Source organism: Carex rostrata, chromosome 7 (assembly GCF_964058835.1).
Source record: "Carex rostrata chromosome 7, lpCarRost1.2, whole genome shotgun sequence".
NCBI classification, from domain to species: Eukaryota; Viridiplantae; Streptophyta; class Magnoliopsida; order Poales; family Cyperaceae; genus Carex; species Carex rostrata.
Window position 1 is genome coordinate 11,784,767 of NC_135924.1, and position 25,087 is coordinate 11,809,853.

The 25,087-nt window shown below is 34.7% G+C and overlaps 3 protein-coding genes and 1 pseudogene across 4 annotated transcripts in view; 3 read left to right on the forward strand and 1 right to left on the reverse strand.

The window, feature by feature from the left end:
- Positions 1 to 1,686: 1,686 nt before the first annotated feature.
- On the forward strand, positions 1,687 to 3,909 carry LOC144557552 (uncharacterized). The gene is made up of 3 exons (XM_078306136.1): positions 1,687 to 1,837; positions 2,360 to 2,648; positions 3,400 to 3,909. The coding sequence occupies exons 2-3, from the start codon at positions 2,409 to 2,411 to the stop codon at positions 3,805 to 3,807; spliced, it is 648 nt and encodes a 215-aa protein (XP_078162262.1). The 5' UTR covers positions 1,687 to 1,837; positions 2,360 to 2,408; the 3' UTR covers positions 3,808 to 3,909.
- A 757-nt stretch (positions 3,910 to 4,666) lies between these two features.
- LOC144557152 (uncharacterized) lies at positions 4,667 to 5,707 on the reverse strand. Its single transcript, XM_078305680.1, has one exon. The coding sequence runs from the start codon at positions 5,705 to 5,707 to the stop codon at positions 4,667 to 4,669; it is 1,041 nt and encodes a 346-aa protein (XP_078161806.1).
- A 2,022-nt stretch (positions 5,708 to 7,729) lies between these two features.
- LOC144557153 (subtilisin-like protease SBT5.4) overlaps positions 7,730 to 25,087 on the forward strand; it is a 52,658-nt gene continuing 35,300 nt past the window's right edge. Inside the window, exons 1-6 of the mRNA XM_078305681.1 lie at positions 7,730 to 7,872; positions 7,982 to 8,097; positions 8,204 to 8,301; positions 8,663 to 8,827; positions 11,638 to 11,746; positions 12,275 to 12,491. Coding sequence (XP_078161807.1) covers positions 7,795 to 7,872; positions 7,982 to 8,097; positions 8,204 to 8,301; positions 8,663 to 8,827; positions 11,638 to 11,746; positions 12,275 to 12,491 — 783 coding nt within the window. The 5' untranslated portion in view covers positions 7,730 to 7,794. The remainder of the gene's footprint in view (positions 7,873 to 7,981; positions 8,098 to 8,203; positions 8,302 to 8,662; positions 8,828 to 11,637; positions 11,747 to 12,274; positions 12,492 to 25,087) is intronic.
- On the forward strand, positions 13,558 to 15,328 carry LOC144556595 (subtilisin-like protease SBT5.4 pseudogene; annotated as a pseudogene). Its single transcript, XR_013512483.1, has 3 exons — positions 13,558 to 13,797; positions 14,012 to 14,340; positions 14,799 to 15,328. The product of XR_013512483.1 is annotated as a subtilisin-like protease SBT5.4 pseudogene (transcript).

Below are 25,087 nucleotides of genomic sequence, written 5' to 3' on the forward strand. Positions count from 1 at the left end.
AAGAGCATCTACATCCCTGAAACTCTTTGAGTTTCCAATCTGATGTGGCAGTTTCTAAACCAGTTTCAGAGATGCAGATGGGTTTCTTATTTAGCAACTTTGCTCCAAAGTTTCTTAATAAGAAACCGTTTATAAACTCTGACGTGACCAAATAATTTGCTGAAATTCTTTTCTCTTGTAATTTATTTGCTGATGTGGCAATTAAGAAACTCTAATTTTGAGTTTCAGGGATGTGAGAGTTTATAAACTTTCAGAGATAAAGTTTCTAAAAATTAGTTAACAGTTATTTAGAAACTCTAAAAGTTTCAGGGATGTAGATGCTCTAAGGCAGTACATCTATTTTAATATATTTCTAAAATCACTTCTAGAGAAATAGATGGAGTACTAATATATTCCTAAAATACGAGGTATGATGAGATATGAAAGACACGAGACAGCGAAACTCTCCTCTTATTTCTATCATCACCAAATATTATTCTTCTAGAGCTACCTATAAAGATAACCAAAACTAATTATCAAGATGTCCTAACAAAGGGAATATTACTTCTATAGAATTTATACCTCTAAATTTATAATTAGGAATATTCATTTTATTACGAGTGAGGCTATGATAATATGAATATCACGGATCAATCCACGCTATGAACTTGTATCTTTGTTTTATAAAGCTCAAACAGTCGATCCGAACAATTGAACACGGTCTTCATATTAAAATGTACATCCGTATCAAATTTTACATTTTTAGAATTTTTAACTACCTTTTTAGATAGATAGAAAATCCCTCAATTTGAAATTTTTGATCATTCAAAATCAATAAGTTTTTTCCTATCTAAAAAATAGTAAAATTTTTTTAAAAAAAATGCAAAATTTGGTCGGCAAGTACAATCTAATATGAAAACCGTGTTCAACGGTTCAGATCAACTGTATGAGCTATAAACAAAACATGAATCCATAACATGAACCGATCCGTATTTATTTAATATCTCTTCTAGCGACATAAAATACACTTTGTTTGTATTCTTATACCAACAGTCTAATCTAAATGAACTTTGGGAGGGAGATAATGGAAATAAATATGCTGTTATACTTATCTTTTTTTGAGATTCACATATGAAAAAATTTATTTGTTGAAATTCAAACATAATTTTTTTTAAACGGTTAAGATCAGAATAACAGATTCATGTTATTCATTTGGAATAACAGATTCATGTTATTCATTTGGAATAACAGCATATTTATTTCCAGGAGATGTTTCATGTTTGTATTCTTCCAAGTTTTAAGCCCACACATTGGAAGAGGTTGCATTTTGTTGAAATTCAAACATAATTTTTTTTAAACGGTTAAGATCAGAATAACAGATTCATGTTATTCATTTGGAATAACAGCATATTTATTTCCAGGAGATGTTTCATGTTTGTATTCTTCCAAGTTTTAAGCCCACACATTGGAAGAGGTTGCATCCTTCTGGGCCTCAACAGATCCAAAAAGCCCAAATCCTACAAAATGAATAGTGCGTTTCCTCTGAGATACCTCATATTTTGCGTGACCGACGTGTCCAGTTCCTATTCGGGGATAGCGCGGGGACCAGTATTATTTGAACTTTGAGATTCGTGCAAGATGTATTTGAACATATGAGATATCTCAGTGGAAGAACAAGAGTTATCGCCTACCAATCTATTAACACTAATTTTTCCCCGCCGTGAATTTTCTCTCACCGAGTTTCTGGCTTCTCCTCTCAAACTCGCGCATTCCAAGTAACGACGAGTGTCGTGAATCTAATCTCTAGCATCTCGTCATTGCTTTCGATCGATTTCGCTTAATCGGCCTGAGAGTTCAGGTAATCTCTCCTCTCTCTTCCCCCCGTTATTATTGATTAGGCAATTTTTTTCGGAGAAACGATTCAATTTAGAAATCAGAAATTATGACAGAAAGTATCCGTTTTTTCAAATTTCACAACAGATTCATGACCCTCTAGTTAGAAACGCAGCAATCGATATTCTCACAAAGCACATGACAGAAGTATTCGTTTTTCAATTTAGAAACCCGGACGAAAATCCAAAAGTAGATCTAGTGATAAGAACACTGAACACCAGAATGGTCGTACATTATGATGTAATTGAGATGTGGTCTTGCTGAAGTGTTTTTTTTTTTTTTTTATTGTATTATTGTAGCTTTGTAACACAATTTTTGCACAAACTAGGCTTGCACAACAAATATTGGTTAGATGTGTCTTTTAATTGCTATAATTGATTATTGCCATGAAGAAATGAAATATTGTTGAAGTTTTAGTGGAGCATAATATTTTGTAAATATATGAAAATCCTTGTACCAATTTGCAAACTCCATTTGCATAAAATAGGTCAGCCGCAATAGCTTGCGATTCTAACACAAAAACAAACCATGATGATATGGGTGAGGGGAAGGAAGGACTAGCGGCGCCACCATCGTGGGTTGATGATGGGGCAGAATACTCACCGGCGATGACAGTCGTCCCGTTCAATCCTCCACTTCCTCTCCTACAAGGCCCGGTGGCAGTGGACCCCACCAATGATCCCTCATCGGGCCCGTTTGTTCTCGCTTTCCCAAACAAGAACAGCTGGAGTTCCGCTTATGGAGCTGCTCAGTCTAAAATCATGGCGCAGTGTGAGGTCTCTCTCTTTCCCTCTCCTTTTTCTCTTCCCCTGTTTAACTTCTCTCAAGTACCCATTGTCGGAAGACTTGTGATATCACATCTAGATCGGACTCAAGAGCACAAAAACACAACAGAAGTTAGTTAGGCTGTTTGTTAGGAATTAGAGTTTGTTATACTATATAGAGAATTGTTATCTTATCTTACAGCACAATCTAACTACAATTTAGACTCTTAACTAGAGTTCTAACCATCAACTAATCATAGTGCTAACAATCTCATAACAGTATAACAAACTCTAATTCCTAACAACCAGCCTAACTAACTTCTGTTGTGTCTTTTGTGCTCTTGAGTCTGATCTAGATGTGATACTGTTGCTTGTCTATTAACCTGAAAATATGTCATTTGTTAATTCAATTTGAGGTTTTATTTATCAATGGCATTTTGTTTTGCAACTGGCCGAGCTGGATGGCTCAACTACTGCCATTTAGTAAAGTTTATCAGTTGCATAAATTGAAAATATAAGAGGGCAAAACAACCAGCTCTTCGCTACTTAGTTTTAGTAGACAAGATTGACAATTGCCCCACATCGTAATCTTCAGCTTTCTTATTGTTTTGTATGCAAGAATATTATTGTATCTTAATTCTGTTGATGTCATATTGTGATCTCACATGGTATCAGACTGGTATTGTTGAACTATTTTGCTTTGTTATATCAGAGAAAAATTCAAAAAACACTTTTTTTGCTCATGATAATCCTCTCTTCACAGGCTGGTGCTCGAGTCGGTTGCTCAATATCTGCCTCCAACAAATGCAAACCCCCATGGTGGAGAGGCCTTTTTCAATCTGAACCGTTGGATCTGCGTGATAGAGAAGAGTGCGAGGAGAAAGAGATGATGGCTTGTCTCGCCTTATCTAAAGAGGCTTGTGTCAAGTTCTCAAAGGATAAGTGCCTTGTTCCATTTCTGGATGCTAGGATTGTTATGTCAGGTTTGTTGGATAACTCTGATTTTGTATTTTGGGACCCGAAAAGGGATGGCAAGTTGTTTGATTGTATAATTACAGATGACGAAGTATGTTTGAAGAACATTAGAGGGGATTTTGAAGGGAGTTATTATAGGGGAAGTGCTTTTCTGGATACTAATATTGAAAATGTAGATAGAACTCGTTTTGCCTGATTTATTAATTTGATATTAAAACATTTAAGAGAAGTTCCTTCTTTGTCATGCAAATATCCTCATTTTTCAAGAAAAATAAATAAGAAATTACTTGACAGTTTTGACTGGTTTGCAATTTTCAAATTTTTTTTGAATCTGCTGAGGTGATAATTATGAATACTTATATGGACTGAGTTTTAGAAATGAAAAAAAATGATTATTTTTTTTGGTGGAAAGGCCAGTATGCAATTATTTTAACATAGTATTCATTATATTGGTCTATCCAGAGGTAAATGATTGTATTATCAATTATTTTGGTGGAAAGGTCAGGTATGTAGTGCGGTTTTTGGACATTATATTACATGAAAAACTTATGCATCTGAATATAATACACAAGCTACATACACATTTACCTGACCTTCATGTATAAACCTTGCATTTTATCTATATCTCCATATACAGCAATATACCCAAGGAACCAGCACTGTACCCAAAAGACCATAGCCGCTGACAAAGCCATATATCCTGAAAAACATAGGAGCTCACGGTTTCATCAATCCTTATCAGTATAACCCGAGGCATCCTGAGCAATGCTTGCTAAGTGGTGTGCCTCAACATTTGTTTTACAATGCCATGTCGGATCGCTGCTTGAATTGACTATTGTTATTATGTCGCATAACTGTCAGCTATTGTAGTTATGAGCTATGCATTATAGCGATGATTGTGGTCTGCTATAGCAACTGTAGATGTACATGTTCTTTTGGGCATATTTACAATCTTAGGTATTTAAGAGCCGAAAAGACCATAACACATTGTCTATCTGAATTCATATCACTAAGGTAACAGAATGGATAACCCGATCCAACGGAGTAGAACCTGATTAGAACCTTGCTCCAACGGAGTAGTTCGAGCCTGGATAACCCGGGTTAGAACCTGATCCAACGGAGTAGTTCAAGCCTGGATAACCCGGGTTTGGATTGGTTGTTGTCCAGTTTGCCTTTCCCTTCATTTTGTCCCCTTGCTGTTTCATCCGCTTCTCTTGGTACCAATCAGGGTATCCAATTATTTTGAAACAACATTCTTTTAAATATCCCGTTCCACCACAATGACTGCATTTTAATTTTCCCTTTTCATGTTTAGACAAATACTTGTTTGAAACAGAATTTACCTCAAAGTTTTTGTACCCCTGTGACACCATGGCCATGGAGCTGCCGATTCCTTCCTCTCCCTTTAACATAACCCCTTGCCGTGAAGTCTCTCTCCTGACTATCACGTATGCTTGTTCTACTGAAGGGAAGGATGTCATCTGCAAGACTACAGCTCTCACGTTGTCTAGCCGGTCATCGAGGCCATCTAGGAATGTATAGACCCGAGTTTCTTGAACAAACTCATTGAATTTGGTGATATCCTCTGCATGAATCATAGGATTAGGACGACGATAGTCAATCTCACGCCATAACCCTTGCATCTCATGATAGTACTCTTCTATGGTTCTACCCGACTGTTTGAGTCGAGTTACTCTCTTGTTCAGATTATACACCTGAGCTTTGTCATTCCCATCATAGAATGTAGTGGCGACTGCATCCCATACTTCTTTTGCGGTTGGATACTGAATAAATGTACTCTGTAGTTTTTGGTCTAGAGAATTGATTAACCATCCCTTTACTACAGCATCATCAATATCCCATCTTAAAAATAGTGAATCAGTCGATGGTGGTGGAGGAGGATTGCCGTTGATGTGTTTCATTTTATCACGGCCTTTCACATACATCAGCACTGCTTGGGACCAAAGGGTGTAGTTTGTGTCATTCAACTTTATGGAAATTGGATTTGGATGTATGGGTGCCTCTACTACTGTTGCAGCAGGTGGTAGGGTATTATTTTGTGGTTGCTGTAGGGACATGATCTGATTTTGTTGCATGGTGACGAGTTGGATTAATTTTTCCAGAAGTGCAGCGGTATTTGCTACAGCTTCTACTTCTGAGGTTTTTTTTGGTACTGTCTGAAGTTACCCCAGACATTGTTTTGGTGAAGAGGTTTTCGGTTTTAAGAGAAAAAAACTGCTAAGAAGGAGAAGGCACAGAAAAGAGAGCTTTCTTTGTTACCTCCCAGGATCGAACCTGGGCTCTGATACCATGTTAATTTAACGGAATAAAGATAAAGAACACAGCTCTCCCATGAAACTTCCTTTCCTCCCAATTTTATTTAATGGAATAATAATTCTTGTGTACATTGCTTACAGGAGATATATCAATATATAGAGGAGTAATGCGTAGGAAGGCAACAATCTGCCTTATTCTACTTTCCAAACTTAGCTTGACTAATTCTATGTTTACATAATATTATAATGCAACAAATAATAATCGTATACAGCAAAGATTAATCTCTACCTTGCCTTCCAAATATTGCGCACCAGCTTGCCTTCCAAATATTGCGCACCACCTTCCATTCTGGTATACTCCAGATCTTCTGTGGCACTTCAACAATGCTGACTGGTTTTAAGGAACTCGTGCAAATCCTAGGAGAGTATGACAGCAGCCGTGTGCAAGCGGTACAACATGAAGCTCAGAAAGCAGGGCAACAATAACAACAACAACAACAAAAAGTAGACATAGAGAGGTAGCTGCAACAGTATCATGAGGCACAAGATACTAATAGAGGTAGCAGCTCTAGTGAAGCATAGCTTTCTTTTGGGCGAAAGACTGAGAGGTAGGCAAAATGTTCAAATCTTCATCGCTGTGAGAAAAAGTAGTATTTTCTAAGTATTATTGATGTAATATTTGTAAATGTTTCTATGCTTTGGATTTAATCCTAGGCCCCACATTGTTTCTGATGTGATATTGTATCAGTATATGTACCTTTTGCTGGGTGTGCATTAATTCCATTTGGATTTAGTACTTAATCATCTTTTCTTTATTGTCTGGTATTTTTAGAATTTAGCAAGTAGTTCGTACTAATTTTTATCTGACTTTTTATTTAAATCTTTTTATTATAAATGGGTAGATTAGTGCCTGTCATTTGTCACCTGATCAAGCTTTTAAAAAAAATGCAATTGAACTTGTCATTAAACCGTTTAACTATTTTATTGACACCTATCGTTAGTCTTTAATGATACATCAAATGGCATTTAAATAGCGTTTCTACTGATTTAACCCATTCATATACAATCAAGTTGGACATGTAATCGGCAAATTATCGTATCAACAAACTAATTATATATGCTCCTGTATTAGGTTTGGATATGAGGCCACATTTAAGTCCGATGTCCATCGAATCTACTATGCTTTACACATTTAAATAGGTTTTCCCTGAGCCTTCACTTTTATAGAGTAGAACTAGAGTGTTTTAAGCTCACCAAATTTTTTGTGAGGTTAATTTCAAAGTCCGAGATTTCAAACGACGAATTCAATCGTGAAATCACATGTTGACTCTTGAGATTGCCTGAGAATGACGTGAGCACATATTGAAATTGATAGAGAAAGAATGCTTTTTATGATGACAAATAACTAACTAATTAATTTGATAGAAACTAGATGTCTTTAGATAATTTTTTGGTCAAGTCATCTAGAATTTGATTGATACACATGCAATTTTAGAAAAATGAAGAATACATCTATAATTTAAAATTTCCAATTCAAAAGGTTCTTTCTAAAATATCAAATTTATGGATAATTAGATATACATAAAAGTTGATGCATACTATAATTAAACTTGGGTACAAAAATTTGGGAGGAGAATTTGGTGCTCTTTTCCAATTCTCCTAATTAGAATTAATTAATAGTTTAGTTTTGTAAGTATTAAAGATCGTTAAAATAACTGCTAGATACAACTGTCTTCGTTTGGTAATACTCCTTCAAACAAGGAGAGAGAAAATCCAAATAGATAAGATTTTTGCACCCAATACAAGGCTATAAAATACAGGACCAAAAACAGAGCTCTGCACTCCTGTTCAATTCTCCTTTCTAAAATACACAATCAAGGTGTAGAGAGAGGGAGAGAGAGAGAGAGATGGGTTACAAATTTTTCTGGTTTGCTGTGATCTCATTCTTCCTTTTGAAAGAAAATGCCATAGCTACTGATAAAGTGGTACAGAGTTTAAATCATCCTTTTCTTCATTAATCTCTCCATAATTTAAAAGAGAAATGTATATTATCAAACTTAACCATTTCATTTTACACGTTAATTTCTGATGTAGCCATACATTGTGTATCTTGGCGAACCGCCACGTCTTCTTGCTGGTAGCAACCAGGCATTACATTATGCAAGAGTAGCCAAATCTCACTGTAAGCTCTTAGGATCGATTTTGGGAAGGTAAGCAAATACATCCATACGTTAAAATTTGAACAAAAAAAAAATGCAAAATTAATCTTTTGCTTAATTTAGCAGTTGATGATGTTTGCAAAATTTTAATATGCAGCCCGAAAGCAGCAAAAAAGGCAATATTTTACTCGTATACACAGCACATTAATGGTTTTGCTGCGACAATTGACGAGGAAACTGCAAACAAGATATCAAGTATATATTTCTCCATCCTCATCACTTATTCCTTCATTTTAATAGCTAAACTGTTTAATTTGTTATTTTTTTCTTTGATGTGGAGGGTCCAAAGCACATTCCTCTCAGTAAATCATTATTTGTTTTTCATCAAAATTTTCATCATTTTGGAGATATTCAATGTAAAAAAAATTTCATCAAAATTTTCCGCGACTTTAGAAAAAATAAAAAGTACTCAAAAACAGTGATACTAAATTCTATGTAAAGGATATCTCTTTTCAGGACACAAGATAAAACAGCCCCAGTAATATATTAAAATACAGTAATTTACAGGAAAATAAATAAACAAAAAATAACACCAGAATTGCATAATTTGTTGCAGAGTTACCAGGGGTGGTATCAGTGTTTCCAAGTAGAGAATACGAGCTTCATACTACTAGATCCTGGCAATTTCTAGGTCTAGAAAGTAATGGAAATGTCAATTCAAATTCCCTCTGGAGAAAAGCAGGGTATGGTAAAGACACTATTATTGGAAATCTTGATTCAGGTACCAGTTACATTCCTTTTTCCTTTTTTTTTGTAATTGTTCGGCAATATTAAATATAATTGGATAATGATATGCTCAGCAGTAATTACTCATTTTAAATTCTATATACTAATGAGCATAGTATTATTTACGTTAATGTGTTAATGGACGTCAATGGGTACGATGGGTATGATTCGAATCGGGTGGAAGTATTTTTATATCCATATCTATTAAGTTAATAAAAAAATCTAACAAGCTAAATTTTTTTTTACCAGTACCTGTCTTATAGAATACAATATGAGTCGGCTAATTAAATGGATAAAATGGTGCTATTGATATTCCTTTTTGGGCTTTCAATAAAATATTTTTCAAAACAAGATAAAAGAAGAAAAAATGAATAATGATATGGAGTCATGAAATGATTAATTTTTGTATGGCTCTAATTAATATGGCTTATGAAAATTTGAGAAAGTACCAAACCATAAAGATGTTTAAGATGTCTCATGAAAATTTGGATCAACGGTTGGAAAATGAATAAAAAAAAAACACATTTAGAATTATATCATATTTATATTTGGATCTTGAATAAAACTATACCATGTCATGCCTCATCTCCATATGAAATATATATATATATAGATGGGCTACGGTGAGTTGCGAAGTAAAACGCGTTTCTACTTCACGCCGTATTTTTATTTTGAAAGTCCAAACGACCGTTTCTACTTACCCGTTAGCTTAACGAAAAACTTACTCATATCCATCCCAATAAGCTAACAGAAAAGTTTATTATCCATATGTATCTTATCAATCGAATATGATACAAATCGAATAAACAGACAAAAGGTTGGTAGGCACCCTATACAACACGCATAATAGAAAACCCAACTACATCATGCTACTCAGGAATTGGCCAATTGCCATCCTAGCTGCATCCATATACAACCAAACTAAATAACCATAAAACAGCAAATTCAAAAAAAGACAATTCAACCACCTAACTCTTCATGTACACATATAATATATATAAACTCAAAACTAATGCATCAATAGTTGTATTTTCTTCTCTCTATCCCCCCCCTGTGATAGGGATCTTGTACCAGCAACAATTTTACGTAGACAATATCACAAACAACTGTTGTGCAGCAAACATATCCCGATATCCGTACCTGTACTCTCTTTTCATTATAGAGCTTTCTGGAGAAAATATCAAAAGAGTTCCAAATATCTCTCTTTTACATAATAGACCCACTACTTAACAAAAACATTGATATTGCTCTCTCTACTAAAATAACTCAAAAATAGGGCAAATTGATTAGGCTGAAATGAGAAAGAGCACCCAACAACCTGTTGGCAACTAATGATTAAGGTTCGGCTCAAACTCGGTTCGGCTCAATGAGAGAAGCAAAATGATTCGGCTCTAACTCGGCTCACTTTTAATAGAAAAAAGTTCAGCTCGGCTCGGCTCATGTAAGCACTTGGCTCAACTCGGCTCGTGAGCCGTCTCATATTACATGTTGAAAAAAATGATCATTTAACTATTTTAAAGAAATGATCGAAATGAAATAGAGATATTCTTGTGACTTTAAATTACATGTTGAAAAACTTTGATTATTTTTTAAAGAAAATGATCTAAACAATTTGAAAAAATGATCATTTCTTTAAAATAATTTCAAAATGTCAGCTCATATTACATGTTGAAAAACATTGAAATTTGAAAAAGGAAAAAAATTTGAAAAAATAATCATTTTTTTAAAATAATTTCAAAATGCCAACTCATAATACATGTTGAAAAACATTGAAATTTGAAAAAGAAAAAAACTTTGAAATCTGAAATTTTAAAAAAAAATTGAAATTTGGAAAAAGTTAAAATTCCAAATTTCAAATTTTTTCAGATTTCAAATTTTTCAGATCAAATTTTTTCATATTTCAAATTTTTCAGATTTCAAAATTTTCAGATTTCAAAATTTTTCAGATTTCAAGTTTTTCAGATTTCAAATTTTTCAGTTTTCAAATTTTTTCAGATTTCAAAATTTTTCAGATTTCAAAATTTTTTCAGATTTCAAATTTTTTCATATTTCAAATTGAGCCAAATGTTTACATGAGTCGAGCCGGGCCGAGCCGAGCTTTTTTCTTTCAAACGTGAGCCGAGTCTAGTTGGGGCATTTTTTAGTTTTTAGTTCGATTCGTTATGAAATATTGAGCTGCTCAACTCATTGATTCGCGAGCCGGCTCGACTCATTAGCAGCCCTACCAACAGGCCAACACCCTGAAATATTCTTCTATTCCTTTCTGTTCATAAACGCATAATAAATCTGCCAACAAAGTTTGAACAAAAAAACTAATTGGTCACTTGGCAAAGATAAACAAGCACTTTAGACAATATCTATATCCTGAGCATTAATTAACTTTTATGTTATAACTATAATTATATGCATTAAAGTACCTTAATTATGTCACATAACTATATCAAGAAAATAGATGATTAACATTTTTGCCATCAGTACAGAAAATGCAATTTGGAGAACCTCTTCATTGCTCCTTTAGTAAATTATCCCTATATTCTATTATTGAGTGTAAGGCATAAAAAATGCTGAAGTTTCAAAGACACTTTTAAAATTCATCAATTCCTTGAAATCCAAATGTCAAATTGCACTGTCATCTTCCATATTATTGTTATTGTTATTATTATTATTGTTATTATCATCATCATCATCATCATCATCATCATCATCATCTTTTACATCAATGTAATTAGTTTTTATATAAATCATTTTTTTCTAACTTTTGAAATCAGTGGACCGTTTTATTTTTGTGTGATGATATATTTGTAGGTGTATGGCCAGAATCAAAAAGCTTTGCAGATGATGGAATGGCTGATGTCCCAAGTGAGTGGAAAGGAATTTGCCAGAATGAGTTTGATGCCACCTTCACTTGTAACAAGTCTCTCTCTCTCTCTCTCTCTTTTAAACTTGACAGCAGCTGTCAAGTTCTACATTGAATAAATAAAACTTGTTTTACAGCATTTGAAACATGCCTCACAATCTAGTGTATCAGAACTTAGAAACATCAAAAAGCTGTTAGATAAGCTGAACTCTTAAACTATACCAAAATAAATTTTGTACTACACTCATGCATACAACATACTGAATCCTTAAAAATTTTGTACTACACTCTTAAAAGAATCATTCAAAGACCGTTTTAGTTCCTGTATCCATTATATGTAACCTGGGGTGGTGGAGCCAGACTTTCAAGCTATGGGGGTTAAACATAAATGAGGATCAATTTTACAGTACCAACAACAGGTTACTTTGAATTACATAGAAAATATGTATAATTACAAAAAAATGAAAATGAATGGGGGTCACCCATTTACTTGAACTTGTATTTGCCTCTGTATGTAACGGCTTGCTAGCTGTATATATACATGGTACAACCTTGATGAGGGTTATGATACATATTTTTCTGCAGGAAGTTGATTGGTGCGAGATACTTTAATAAGGGATATGAGGCATTTGTGGGGGCACCACTAAACATATCATTTCAGACACCTCGCGACATTGATGGCCATGGGACTCATACTCTTTCAACAGCTGGTGGAACATTTGTGGCCAATGCGAGTTTCTTTGGCTATGGCAGTGGCACGGCTAAAGGGGGTTCGCCCCATGCTCGTGTCGCAGCTTACAAGGTTTGTTAATTTTGTTTCATTGTTCACATCATACCTTTGGACAAAGATAAACAAAAAAAAAAAAAAAATGGAAACAAGCATGTCTTCCTAAATGCTTCTGTATATGCTTATGTCTGCTCTTACCAATATAGGTATGCTGGCCTACTATATGTTTTGGGGCCGACATCCTTGCAGCTTTTGATGCAGCAATCTCTGATGGTGTTCATGTCATATCTGTGTCGCTGGGTGGGATACCAAGGGATTATTTCAATGACGGGATTGCCATTGGGTCATTTCATGCAGTCAAGAACGGCATAAATGTTGTCTGCTCGGCCGGTAACGACGGCCCTACAGCAGGAACGGTTTTGAATTTGGCACCATGGATATTCACAGTGGCAGCTAGCACAATGGATCGGGAGTTCCCTGCCTATCTGTATTTTGGTAACAAAACCCTGAAGGTAAATGGCAATATGTATGTTTATTCAGATTTTAATTCCATTATGGATATGCTAGTTAAGATACCATAAAAAAGATCTGTCCTTGTGCATTATTAGTTGCAATCAATTAAGTCAATGTCATGATAAATTATTTGATTTCAATTTGGTTTCATAATAGCTTATAATAAATTTAACATTTGTTACTCTTAACCTGGATGCCTTTTTAAAAATTTAGGGTCTGAGTCTCTCATCAACAAGTTTAGCACACGGAAAATACCCAATTATCATGTCAACAGATGCTCGTGCGGTCAATTCAACAGTATTTGATGCGTAAGACTTTTTATTGTTATAGTAATAAATTTTATTAAAATAAAGTACTACATAAAAATTCCAACAAAGCTACTGACAAGCAATACCACCATTCTCCAAAATCAGCAAACATGAATACAAAAGGTTTATACAAAATCAAGCAAATAGAAACAAAAATGAGACTACCAATCATGACATCAGAAGTTGAGATACAGATATATATTACGTGGCAAAATTTTATAAACAGTTATTAACTTGACATATAACTTGAGCATGCAGCTGTTCTCAGTATAGTCTTGATTAACATTATGCTATGTATGAATATTATATGGCAGTCAGGTATGCTTCAATGGTTCGTTAGATTCTGCTAAGGTTAACGGTTCAATAGTGATTTGTGAAAGAGGATATATTCCTTCGATTGAAAAAGGAGAAGTTGTTTTGGAAGCTGGTGGAGTGGGTGTGGTCGTGATTAATACTAACTTCTCTGGCAACGATATCAGTCCTTATGAACACGTTCTTCCGGCCATTGGAATTACCTACTCTGACAGTCAAACTTTGTTATCTTACCTCAAATCAAACAGGTTTGTACATATCATATGAATAGAATGTTGTTAGATTTTACTTGTTAGTTTTGAGGTATAGCACAAAGCATATAACCTCAAATCAATACATACTATATATAGTGATCAGATGTCATCTTGTGTTAATTTTTCTTTAATGAACTAGAATTTTTTTTTTTTTTTTACGGATGGATAAAATAGCCATAAAGCTAACATCGGGCTCACTAAATTACAGTGAGGTACTTGGTTATATAACAAAACCAGAAACTGTACTCAACACAATGCCGGCACCGTATATGGCTTCATTTTCGTCTCAAGGGCCAAATTCAATTACCCCTGGAATCTTGAAGCCTGATATAACGGCCCCAGGTATCACTGTTCTAGCAGCATACACTGAGGCAACTTCACCAACTAATGAGGACTTTGATAAACGCCGAGTAAAATTCAACTTTTTATCTGGTACATCCATGTCATGCCCCCACATATCAGGGATTGTTGGTCTTCTCCACACTCTCTACCCTCATTGGTCCCCAGCAGCCATCCGATCAGCTATTATGACCACTGGTAATACAAAAATTCTGCTATTTTTTTTGTTGGACACAATATGCATTGAGTTATTAGTCTGGTGGGTTTTTGCATGAAAATCCCTTTTCTCACCAAATGGATCATGCCATGCAATGTAGGCACCTATCATTTTTACGATAGTTCTGAAATAAAATTCCTTTGAAATAATAATTTTATTTGAGGTCCTGAGCTATGCTCGAAAGGACCAAACAATCATCCTTGTCAGAAATAATAGATATATACTTTTGTTATCTTCATTTATATTCAAGTGTTTATTTTATAAATTTTATATGGTGGTTTAACTTTCTGCAAAAAACCCTACTTTCCTGTTCTTTTTTTCCCCATTGCTGAAATTGTTATGCTAACCGAAAAATTATATTGATAATTTTTTCCCTTTAGGTGCTTCAATTTATATTACTTACAAAGGGTTATTTTTCTTTAAAAACAAAATATTGCAGCATCAATCAAAGATAATCAGGGAAAGAATATCTTAAACTCATCGTTTATAACTGCCACACCATTCAGCTACGGGTCGGGTCATGTGAACCCAAATGCAGCAGCAGATCCGGGATTGATTTACGACCTCAACTCGACCGACTATTTGAACTTTTTTTGCTCTCTTGGCTACAACTCAACCCAACTATCATTATTCGAGCCGGGCTATCAATGCCCTTCAAATAGTCAAGATATTAAGGACTTCAACTACCCCTCATTTACAATTTATAACCTCACAGGCTCAGTAACAGTAGCCCGCACAGTTAAAAATGTCGGTCCCGCGGGTACATACACTGTAACAGTTGAGGAACCGAGTGGTATTCAAGTCAAGGTGGAGCCTGATTGTTTAAAGTTAGGCGTCGGTGAAGAGATGAAATTTAAGGTAACTTTTCATGTGGATACCCCTAGCTCTGACTACGTATTCGGAAGCATTACTTGGTCAGATGGAATACGGCATGTAAGAAGTCCTGTGGCTGTACTTGTTAAAGATTAAACTCAAATCTGAGACAGATTTTAAGGCTATATGAAATGCGAAGTTGAAGGGGAAAATGGGCAAATAAATTATGTATTTTATGTGTTTTCGAGTTTAGATTCAGATGGTTCAAGTTTCAAGTCGTTTGGAGTTTCCAACAATAAGTTATGGCAGTTTTAGTACCGAAGGGTCAGAATTTACTGTGCTGCTATGTATTCTGTTTTGTTTTAATTACTGTACGAATTTTAAGAGTCATGTCTAAGGCTATAAATAAATAATTGTATCTCAGTTGCAAAGTAAGAGAAGAAAAATTGTTTAAGAGTTTATAAAAAGATAATTGTGTCTTGTTTTTCTCTTCCTCAAAAAGCTCTCTGTTTTTATCAGTACTGACCAGTTCCTAGAGAAACCAAAATTAAATATTTAAGTCTTCTGGTCGATTTTTTTTCGGACTATTCAAAAAGTTTCTTGAATGTTTCATTCATCAACCATTGATCATTGAAGGCATAATTACATCAATTGTTTGTGCCTAAAAAAAAATTCTTTTTGTAAATTTGATTGGCACTGTGCATAATTGAAATAACAAAATAATGAGCACTGTATCAATTTAAGGTCTATATAAATCCAGCTACACCCTTGTAAGATATATAACAGGGTGAGATGAGGCACACGCTCGTATCCACCTTGTTCTCCTTCCAGTCAGATTATGATCACTTTGATTCCATTCTATCTATGAGACTATGAATTTTCTCTCTAAAGCTTCAGTTGGAAATTTAAAGGAAATACTAAAATATTAAATGAATAAAACAGTGAAATTATTACAAATGTTGTAATAATTTCACAACCCGTACATTCATGCAATTGCTTTTACAAAGGGAGAGAAAATAGAGGAGAGAAGAGAGAGACAATGACAACCAATAGGAATTGAATATTTTGTGAGAGCATGAATCTGTGAAAGGATTTCATTTAGTAAAAATCTTTCAAAATTAGCAATTGTACTGCATCGATCAGTGAAAGTGAAATTAAAAGTGCCAACATAGATTTTAAAATTATTATCGCCTTAGTTCAAACACTACACCTAAGGCCCAATCCATTTCTCCTTTCACGGTCCTTCGCTACCGCAAGAAAATATTTTTTGTTATACATATATTAGAGGAGGGATCAAATTACATATTTTTTTGGTGATACTGAATTACACTCTATATTTTCGAAGTTCATACAGTCAATTCAAATCGTTCAAAATGATGGATATGCTAAAATGTGATTGAATATCAAATTTTATATTTTTTTGAATTTTTGTCCTATTTATTAAGATAGGTAAAAAAACTCAATAGTCTAAATATAGCGATTTTGTTAAATACTTAATAGATAGTAAAACAAATTCAAAAAAATATAAAATTTGATCTGCAAGCACATTTTAATATATCCATTATGTTGAACGGTTTGGATCGACTATTTGAACTTTAAAAACTTTAAAAATCTAGAGTGTAATTCGGTGTCACAAAAAAAAAGTGTGATTAGCATCCTCCTCTACATATAATATGGTCAGAATATTTTTTTGTCTACTAGATATATCATGCAATTTTTTTTCCTTTTTTTGCTGGGGGAATACATTGATGTTTGTTATTAAGTATTATTTTGCATTGGCGTGCATGTCTTATAATTCCAGAGTTACCAATTAATCGAGAGAATCCAATTTCTGGTGATACTGAACTGAACGCGAAATTATTTGGATGACTGAATTTTGACCGAATTAAACCCAAATAATTTGCAAATCTTACGATTTTTTCACAAAATTTTTCTAGAACATTTTGGTTTTTTTTTTTTTTTGGCTCTCTTGTAGGACTGAGATCTCTGGTTTGGATAATTCCGAATCATTTATGAATTATTCACGAATCACAAATTTTTGACCTCGCTGAACCAAATCCAAATAATTCATTTGTTATTATGCTTGCATGTACCGCTTGGGTACATTGGATTCATGAGAATAGTATTAATTTATTTCAAAATAATGTTGTTATTTTCATTTTAGAAAGCAATTTGAATGTATATTTTTTAATCTATAAAATAATTTTGGGCTAGTGTTGATTCAACATTTTATGTATGTGTTTGAGTTTTGACAATAGATGTAGTTAAGGGCAGATTTAAATGAAGATAATGGATCAATTGATTCCCTATTTGTTTAAGAAAATTGATGATTTTTATTTAATTTTTTTTAATGTAAATTGAAATGTTTTTTATATATATAATATATAATATAAAATCGTAATACCATTAAATAATCTTAAAATTCTCAACTGAAGTGATTTAGGATGAAGTACAATTCAAGCACCTTATATGCGGTTTAAAGTGAACCCACAAAATCTCTTAACTTTTGACATTGTTACACTCACTATTCTATTTCACTGTTAATATCTTATATGAGAATATGAATATATGATTGTCTTTTATTCAACACTTCATCATTTTACTAATTTTATTACTAACAAACACAATGTTTTAAAGTGATTTACTATCAAACACATTATTTTCTCTCTCCCTTTTTATTTAAATACTTCCAAATTTTGATTGACATATGTACCCCTACATACTATTACCCAACCATTGGAGATATCCATTGATTTGTCAAATGGAGATCATACGTCATCTCCTCAACTCCTTTAATAAACTCAAGTAGATTAATTTGTTATAAGTGCAGTTAATTGTAAACCTTAGTTAAATATCTCATTTAGATTTCTTCATGGGGACTTCAAGTACTTCTCATTGGTTACACTTTTCTTTTTTTATTAATTCGTTAACAATGAGAAGAATGAGAGTCAATTTTACAGTACCGCGATAATATTTTACTCTAAATTATATAAAAACTCGTACCTAAAAAAAAAAATTAAGAAAAAAATAGAGGTCAATTGACCCCCCACTCTCTCTCTCTGACTCCGCCCTTTAATCTCGTAGATTAATTTGTTAATCATATTTTAAATTAGTACACAGAGAAATCTAAATGGATGTCTCTAGTGGTTGTGTAACTATATGCTAGGGCATATTTATCAATTTTATTTTTAAAATAACTGAATAAAAGATTAAACAAATAAAAAGGATAAATAAAATTAAGATGTTAAAGTTTTATGAGGATATTGAATGTTACAATGTTTTCGTGGAAAGTTGACAACACACTATATTTTGTTTCAAAAAAAATATTAATGTATTATATTAAGAAAAGAAAAACAATTTTGAATTTATACAATAAAAACAAACCGAACCGAATTAGTTTGGATCAAACGGTTCGGTTTTTTCTGTTTAATGGTTCGGTTCGGTTTGTTTTTTAGAACTGAATTATAACTTCAGTTTGATTCAGTTTGGAAATTTTCAAAACTAAAATAACTGAACCGACCGAACTTTTATATATTATGAATTTGATCTGGACCACCCCGGTTTATTTCTTAATCAATTGCTTTAAATACTTCGATTTATTTATTAATATTCCGGTTTATTTCTCAATAACCCCTTTGTAGGCTGAGAAAATAAAAGATTGAGAAAAGAAGTGGCGAAGCAAATAACTGAGGCCCGAATTTTTTATTAATATCCAAATTTAATTTTAAATTTCAAAAACTAACCGTATCAGCATTAAATCTCGAAATATACCCTTTCCGTAAAATTTTTTTCCGGAAACAGGCCCCATTTCCGGAAAATTTTTTTACGGAAACCGCCTCTGTTTCCAGAAAATTTTTTTACGGAAACAAGCTATTTCCGGAAATTTTTTTTACGGAAACAGAGTTAACTACAAATGCCGCTGGCTCCTCGTCCCCATCACACTCCATCACTTTCTCCCTTCCGATTTTCAAGGTAATTTTTAATTTATTTAATTTATTTAATTTATTTAATTAATTTAATTTATTTAATTTATTTAATTTATTTAATTTATTTAATTTATTTAATTTATTTAATTTATTTAATTTTAAATGGTTGAAAATAATGTCCAAATAATTTAGGAAATACCGAATGGTCTAGAATAATTTAGAAAATACCAAAATGGTTTAGAATAATTTAGAAAATACCGAAATAGTCTAGAATTGTTTAGAAATTACCGAAATGGTGTAGAATAATTTAAAAAATACCGAAATGGTATAGAATAATTTAGAAAAATACCGAAAAAATGTAGAATAATTTAGAAAAATACCCAAATAGTGTAGAATAATTCAGAAAATACCCAAATAGTGTAGAATAATTTAGAAAATACCGAAATAGTCTAGAATTGTTTAGAAATTACCGAAATGGTGTAAAATAATTTAAAAAATACCAACATAGTCTAGAATAATTTAGAAAATACCAAATGGTGTAGAAAATTTCCTTAGTAATATAGAAAATTGTTCGATTAATTTAAATTTTTTTTAGGAATCTCTTTTCCTTTCGGGTCCCGTTCGGAGCTCTGATTGTCTGATCGATCGGATCTGCGATTCAGGTTTTTACATTTGAATTTTTTTTATTTTAATTTAAAATGTAATTAATGAGTTCATTTTAATGGTTTAGAATATTGTCTGATTAATTTAGAAAATACCAAAATGATGTATAATAATTTAGAAAAATACCAAAATAGTGTAGAATAATTTAAAAAATTCCTAAATGGTGTAGAATAATTTAGAAAATTCCTAAATGGTGTAGAATAATTTAGAAAATACCAAATGGTGTAGAATAATTTAGCAAATACCGAAATAGTCTAGAATTGTTTAGAAATTACCGAAATGGTGTAGAATAATTTTAAAAATATCAAAATGTTGGGAGAAATTTAAAAAATACCAAATGGTGTAGAAAAATTATCTTAGTAATGTAGAAAATTGTTTGATTAATTTAAATTTTTTTTAGGAATCTCTTTTCCTTTCGGGTCCCTTTCGGAGCTCTGATTGTTTGATCGATCGGATCTGCGATTCAGGTTTTTATATTTGTATTTTTTTTAATTTTAATTTAAAATATAATTAATTAGTTCATTTTAATGGTTAAGAATATTGTCTGATTAATTTAGAAAATGCCAAAATGATGTACAATAATTTAGAAAAATAACAAAATGATGTAGAATAATTTGAAAAAATTTAAGGTGATTTACAATATTGTTCGAATTTTGTAGTATGGCAGACCCAGTACTTAAGCATAGATTTAGCCCCCTGTTGTGGATAGTTCACGGTAATCACAGGATATCTGAGGCGTCTAAGGAGGTAAACATTTACTTATTTTTTTTTCATAACTCTGTAAGTAATCAAATAAATATTGTAATTAATTTTTTTCTTATTGTAGAGTACAGAAATTTTATCCGTGAGACATTATCGGCACAAATGCGAGTATAATGAGAGGTACGCACCGTTTTTAATTCGAATGGGCTTATATCAGCTCGCGACATTGCCCGATATCGCCCTCGATGCGGCCCTCATTCATGGACTTGTCGAGCGGTGGCGTCCGGAGACGCACACTTTTCATCTTTCATTCGGAGAGATGACAGGTATTAACTAATTTAAATAATTTTTTTTTTGATTCGTTCCTGACAAGTCAAATATATTACAGTTTCTCTGGAGGATGTGAGTTGTCTCTGGGGTTTGCCTATTACGGGGGAGCCGATAACGGGATTTACAAACTCGGCGAGTTTTCAAGGCCGACTGTATGAGTTGCTGGGGGTGAAAGATGATGAAGTGAAGGGGTTCATGAAGAAGAGGGGGAATGATACGTACGACATGCTTATCGCCAAAAAAGCTGTCCGTGAGCGCTTCAAAACATTACCAACAGATGCGAACGAAGAACAATTGAAATGGTTAGTATTTTTTTATTTACAATCTTATTCGTATTTGATATTTTTTAATAATGTACTCACATTTTAAAATTGACGGTTAGGTATGTCCGTGGATTTCTCCTCGACATGCTAGGGAATACCATGTTTGCTGACAGTAGCGGGGACGGAATACCGCTGTGGTATCTCAGCATGATTGAAAACTTGGACGAGCCGAGAAAGTACAACTGGGGCGGAGCTGTTCTCGCTTATTTATATAGAAATCTATGCCTCGCATCCAGTCCTTCATGCAAAAGCATGCATGGTCCCACCATGCTTCTGCAACACTGGTCGTGGACCCGATTTCAAATTCACCGGCCGTTACCGGGATCTCAACCGAATTGGGGCGCAGAAACAGAAGATACATGTCCATCATTTGCTGACATGTGGAAAGGCCCACACAATTGGGAAAACTCGTCCCATGGTGCAACCTCCGGTCCAGGTATCCCTCGCGACCAGATTCAGAAACTGACGGATAACATGGTCAATTGGCAGCCATATGCATCTGTTTACCACAACCTTTCGAGAACAACCCGGGCGGACCAGGTACATTGTAATAAAGTCATATTCTTTCTTTCATTTATGTCATCACATTTATAATTTGTACCTAACATTACAACTCTAAATTTGTCAGCCGTTCTACTTGTACCGCGGTCCTCTTATTTTTTATTGGATTGTTGAGCATCACAATCCTGATCGCTGCATGCGACAGTTCGGAAGATGGCAACAGATAGAGCCACCGCTTCCCCAGGATCCAGTCGAGCACCAAGAGCTGCACAAGTAATATTCGCAAATCATATGTGGCTTACTTATTTTAAAGTACTTATTTACTTATTTACTTATTTATTCTACTAACCTTGTAAACAGGTTGAAATCGGGCTCAAAGAAAAATGCCAACTGGGCGCAAGTGCACCGTCGGCATGTAAACGATGCAACACATTATGCACATCATGTGTACGAAGTAGGTCGTCCGTGGGATATAAATGACCTCCTAAGATATCGTAAATGGTACCAGGAGACCTGCATGGCATCCGTTTACCTGTTTGGCCAGCACGTGGTGGGGATGGATCGTAATGTTCCAGTTCCAAGAGACGAGCACTCCAAGTCTGGATACATTCCCAGCGGATCGACATTTGTTCGAAATGTAAACATTTCTAACTCTGAATTTTATGATTGGTTTATTATATATGATCTATTATACTCTGAATATACGTGCAGGCTTTGCGTGGGATAGGAGAGTTAGCACATGGCACACGGGCATTTTTCACGAAGGGTCTCCGTGCAATTGGCAAGGGCAAAATGAGACTAGGTTGGTGCCTCTGCAGAGATAATGGTTATGGAGACCGTGCTATTGCCATGCTGGAGGATGCGGGGGTTCCACGTAATTGGGAGGAAATTCCATCCGACGATTCTTATCCCTTGGGAACGGAGCCGATGCCACCAGGCCCTGTATTTGAAGGCCCAGATCCAGTGACGGGCTGGTTATATGATGGCTCACAATGGAGGGATTACATCCGTCCGGGAGAGTTCGCAGGGCATACATAATAAAATAGTTCTCACCACATACATAATAAAATAGTTCTCAACACATACAAATAAAATAAGTCTCAACACATACAAATAAAATAAGTCTCAACACATACAAATGCTAGCCAGACTTTTTTATCTCCCCCAGACGACGTGCTAGCCAGGCTTTTTTATCTACAAAATCATCATCAGATATTTCAACTCGTAAATATTCCTTTATCTGCACACATCTCGGACAGTCTTTTTCATCTCTTCCACAGAATTGACAAATTTTTTTATTTTCCCCGGTCTTTTCTCGATTGTTACTGTCCATCTTGGTGGTCTACAATTTCATAATCAACAACATTATTACATAATAAAATAGTTCTCACCACATACAGATAAGAAAAACACATGTTAATTTCTACGACGCAGACTGAAATGTTGTCCGAGGGTGCGCCAAACGGTTGTACTTGTTCTTGCTGGTTGCTCTGCCGCTGCTTGCGCCTGTCTTGCTGCCTCCTCTACATGTAGTGTAGAGCATGCATTAGATTGTGAATTTAGTTAAAAAAATTAAAAACAGTTGGTTTCTCAGTTATACCTGCAGCATTTCGATCAATTGTCTCACGATGAGCCTGGTGTCCGAGTCTCCGACCACGCATTCTGTCCATCTCCATCGGTATGCGGTCGTGCCGTCTCCTTCCTTTTTTTATCAGTCTCGACTCAGGTTTAATTTTCGGGCCCTCATACGCTGGCCATTCACATTGGTTGCCTTTCGGTTCCCAATGTCCACTCCATGTCTGTGCCACTATTGACATACGGTACAATGGGTTGACGTATAAATTTTCATTATATCTCATTTCACGGACAACGGCCATGAAATGAGAACAAGGTATACCGGTCAATTGAGGCTTCTGACATTCACATTCAACCTTGTTGTTGTCCTTAACAACAACCCTATACCCGAAATCCCTACGAGTATACTCAAGTCTCGGCTGATTACGCCTTGCTGGAATTTTTTCACCCTTAACTAGGACCTCAAAAAGCCCATGACTTCCACGATAAGGAATCACAGTCATGTCCCTTCCTTTTCCGATACGCTTTTGCAATAATTTAGTTACCCTGTCGGACCACACCTGACCATGCTGACATGCCATTTGAGCTTTGTTACATCGTTCAAAAAACCATTTATTTAATTTATAGAACGTATCCTCCACGACCGCTGCAACCGGTAATCGCCGACTCATTTTGAACACGGCGTTCAGTGACTCTGACCCATTTGTTGTCATTATCCCCCATCGGTGGCCTCCGTCCAAAGCTTTATACAACTTCTCTGGACATGGAAGCTCGTCTTCATCGTTAGGGTTCCTCTTACCCACCTTGTTAAGGTAGTCGATAGCCTTCGGACAACCAATTTCAAAGTCTTGTAACATCTCCTGCAACCTCCTAGGTTTGCATTTGTTCACTCCAGCTATGAACCTGTCGCTGACCTCTCTTTTACGGCCCACGTGCTTGTAGAGATTTTCGGAAACATGTTGGGAGCAATACCGATGCACACATTGATCGGTAGACTCATCCCATCCGAGATTTGGATCCTGAAACACGGCTTTAATTCCCAAATGTCTATCTGATATGACACAAAAGAATCGATTATCTCCAATTACTTCCAACCTTAACCATCTCATAAAAAAACCCCAGTTGTCAGCGCTTTCTTTCTCCACAATTGCAAAAGCCACTGGAAGCAATTGGTTTTCAGCATCGTACATACATGCCATTAGCAGCCTACCCTGGTACCGTCCCGACATGAAACATGCATCGATACTAATCACTGGTCTGAGGAACGGTATCGATGCAATACACGCTCCAAATGCCCATGCCGCTCTGTGGAAGTGCCTATCAGTTTCTTTCTCAATCGGTTTCGAGATCACACAATACTTAGTTCCTGGATTGTTTCTCTTGATGGCTTCCAATAGTGGAATAAGCAAGTTGTACGAGTTCTCCCAACTCCCAAATAGATTTGCAATAGCAAGCTCACGGCCTCTCCATAATTTGTTGTACTTGGGGGTTACCTTATCATATTTCATCATGACGATATCTCGAATATGATTTATAGAAGAGCACACGTCCCTTCTAATGGTCTTATCAATCGCAAGGGCAACCATCTCTGCTGTAAGCTGACAATGATCAGTACGTGTTGCCGATACTGTGCACGTATGGGGAAGTGCTTGTTTGGTAATAATCCAAGATTCTGAAAGACCGTTCTGCTTTGCGGACACCTTAAATTTACAAAAAGCATCTCTGCACCCCACCTCGTAACGTTTAGGTTCGCTCCTAATAACCCTGCACTCACAATTATTTTCAAGATGAAACTCATTGATTGCTATCTTTAGAGCCGTTTTCGACTCATAAAATACACCTTTAGCCAATGGATTATCTGTCATTTTTTTTGAGCTGCCGAAAAAATCGACATC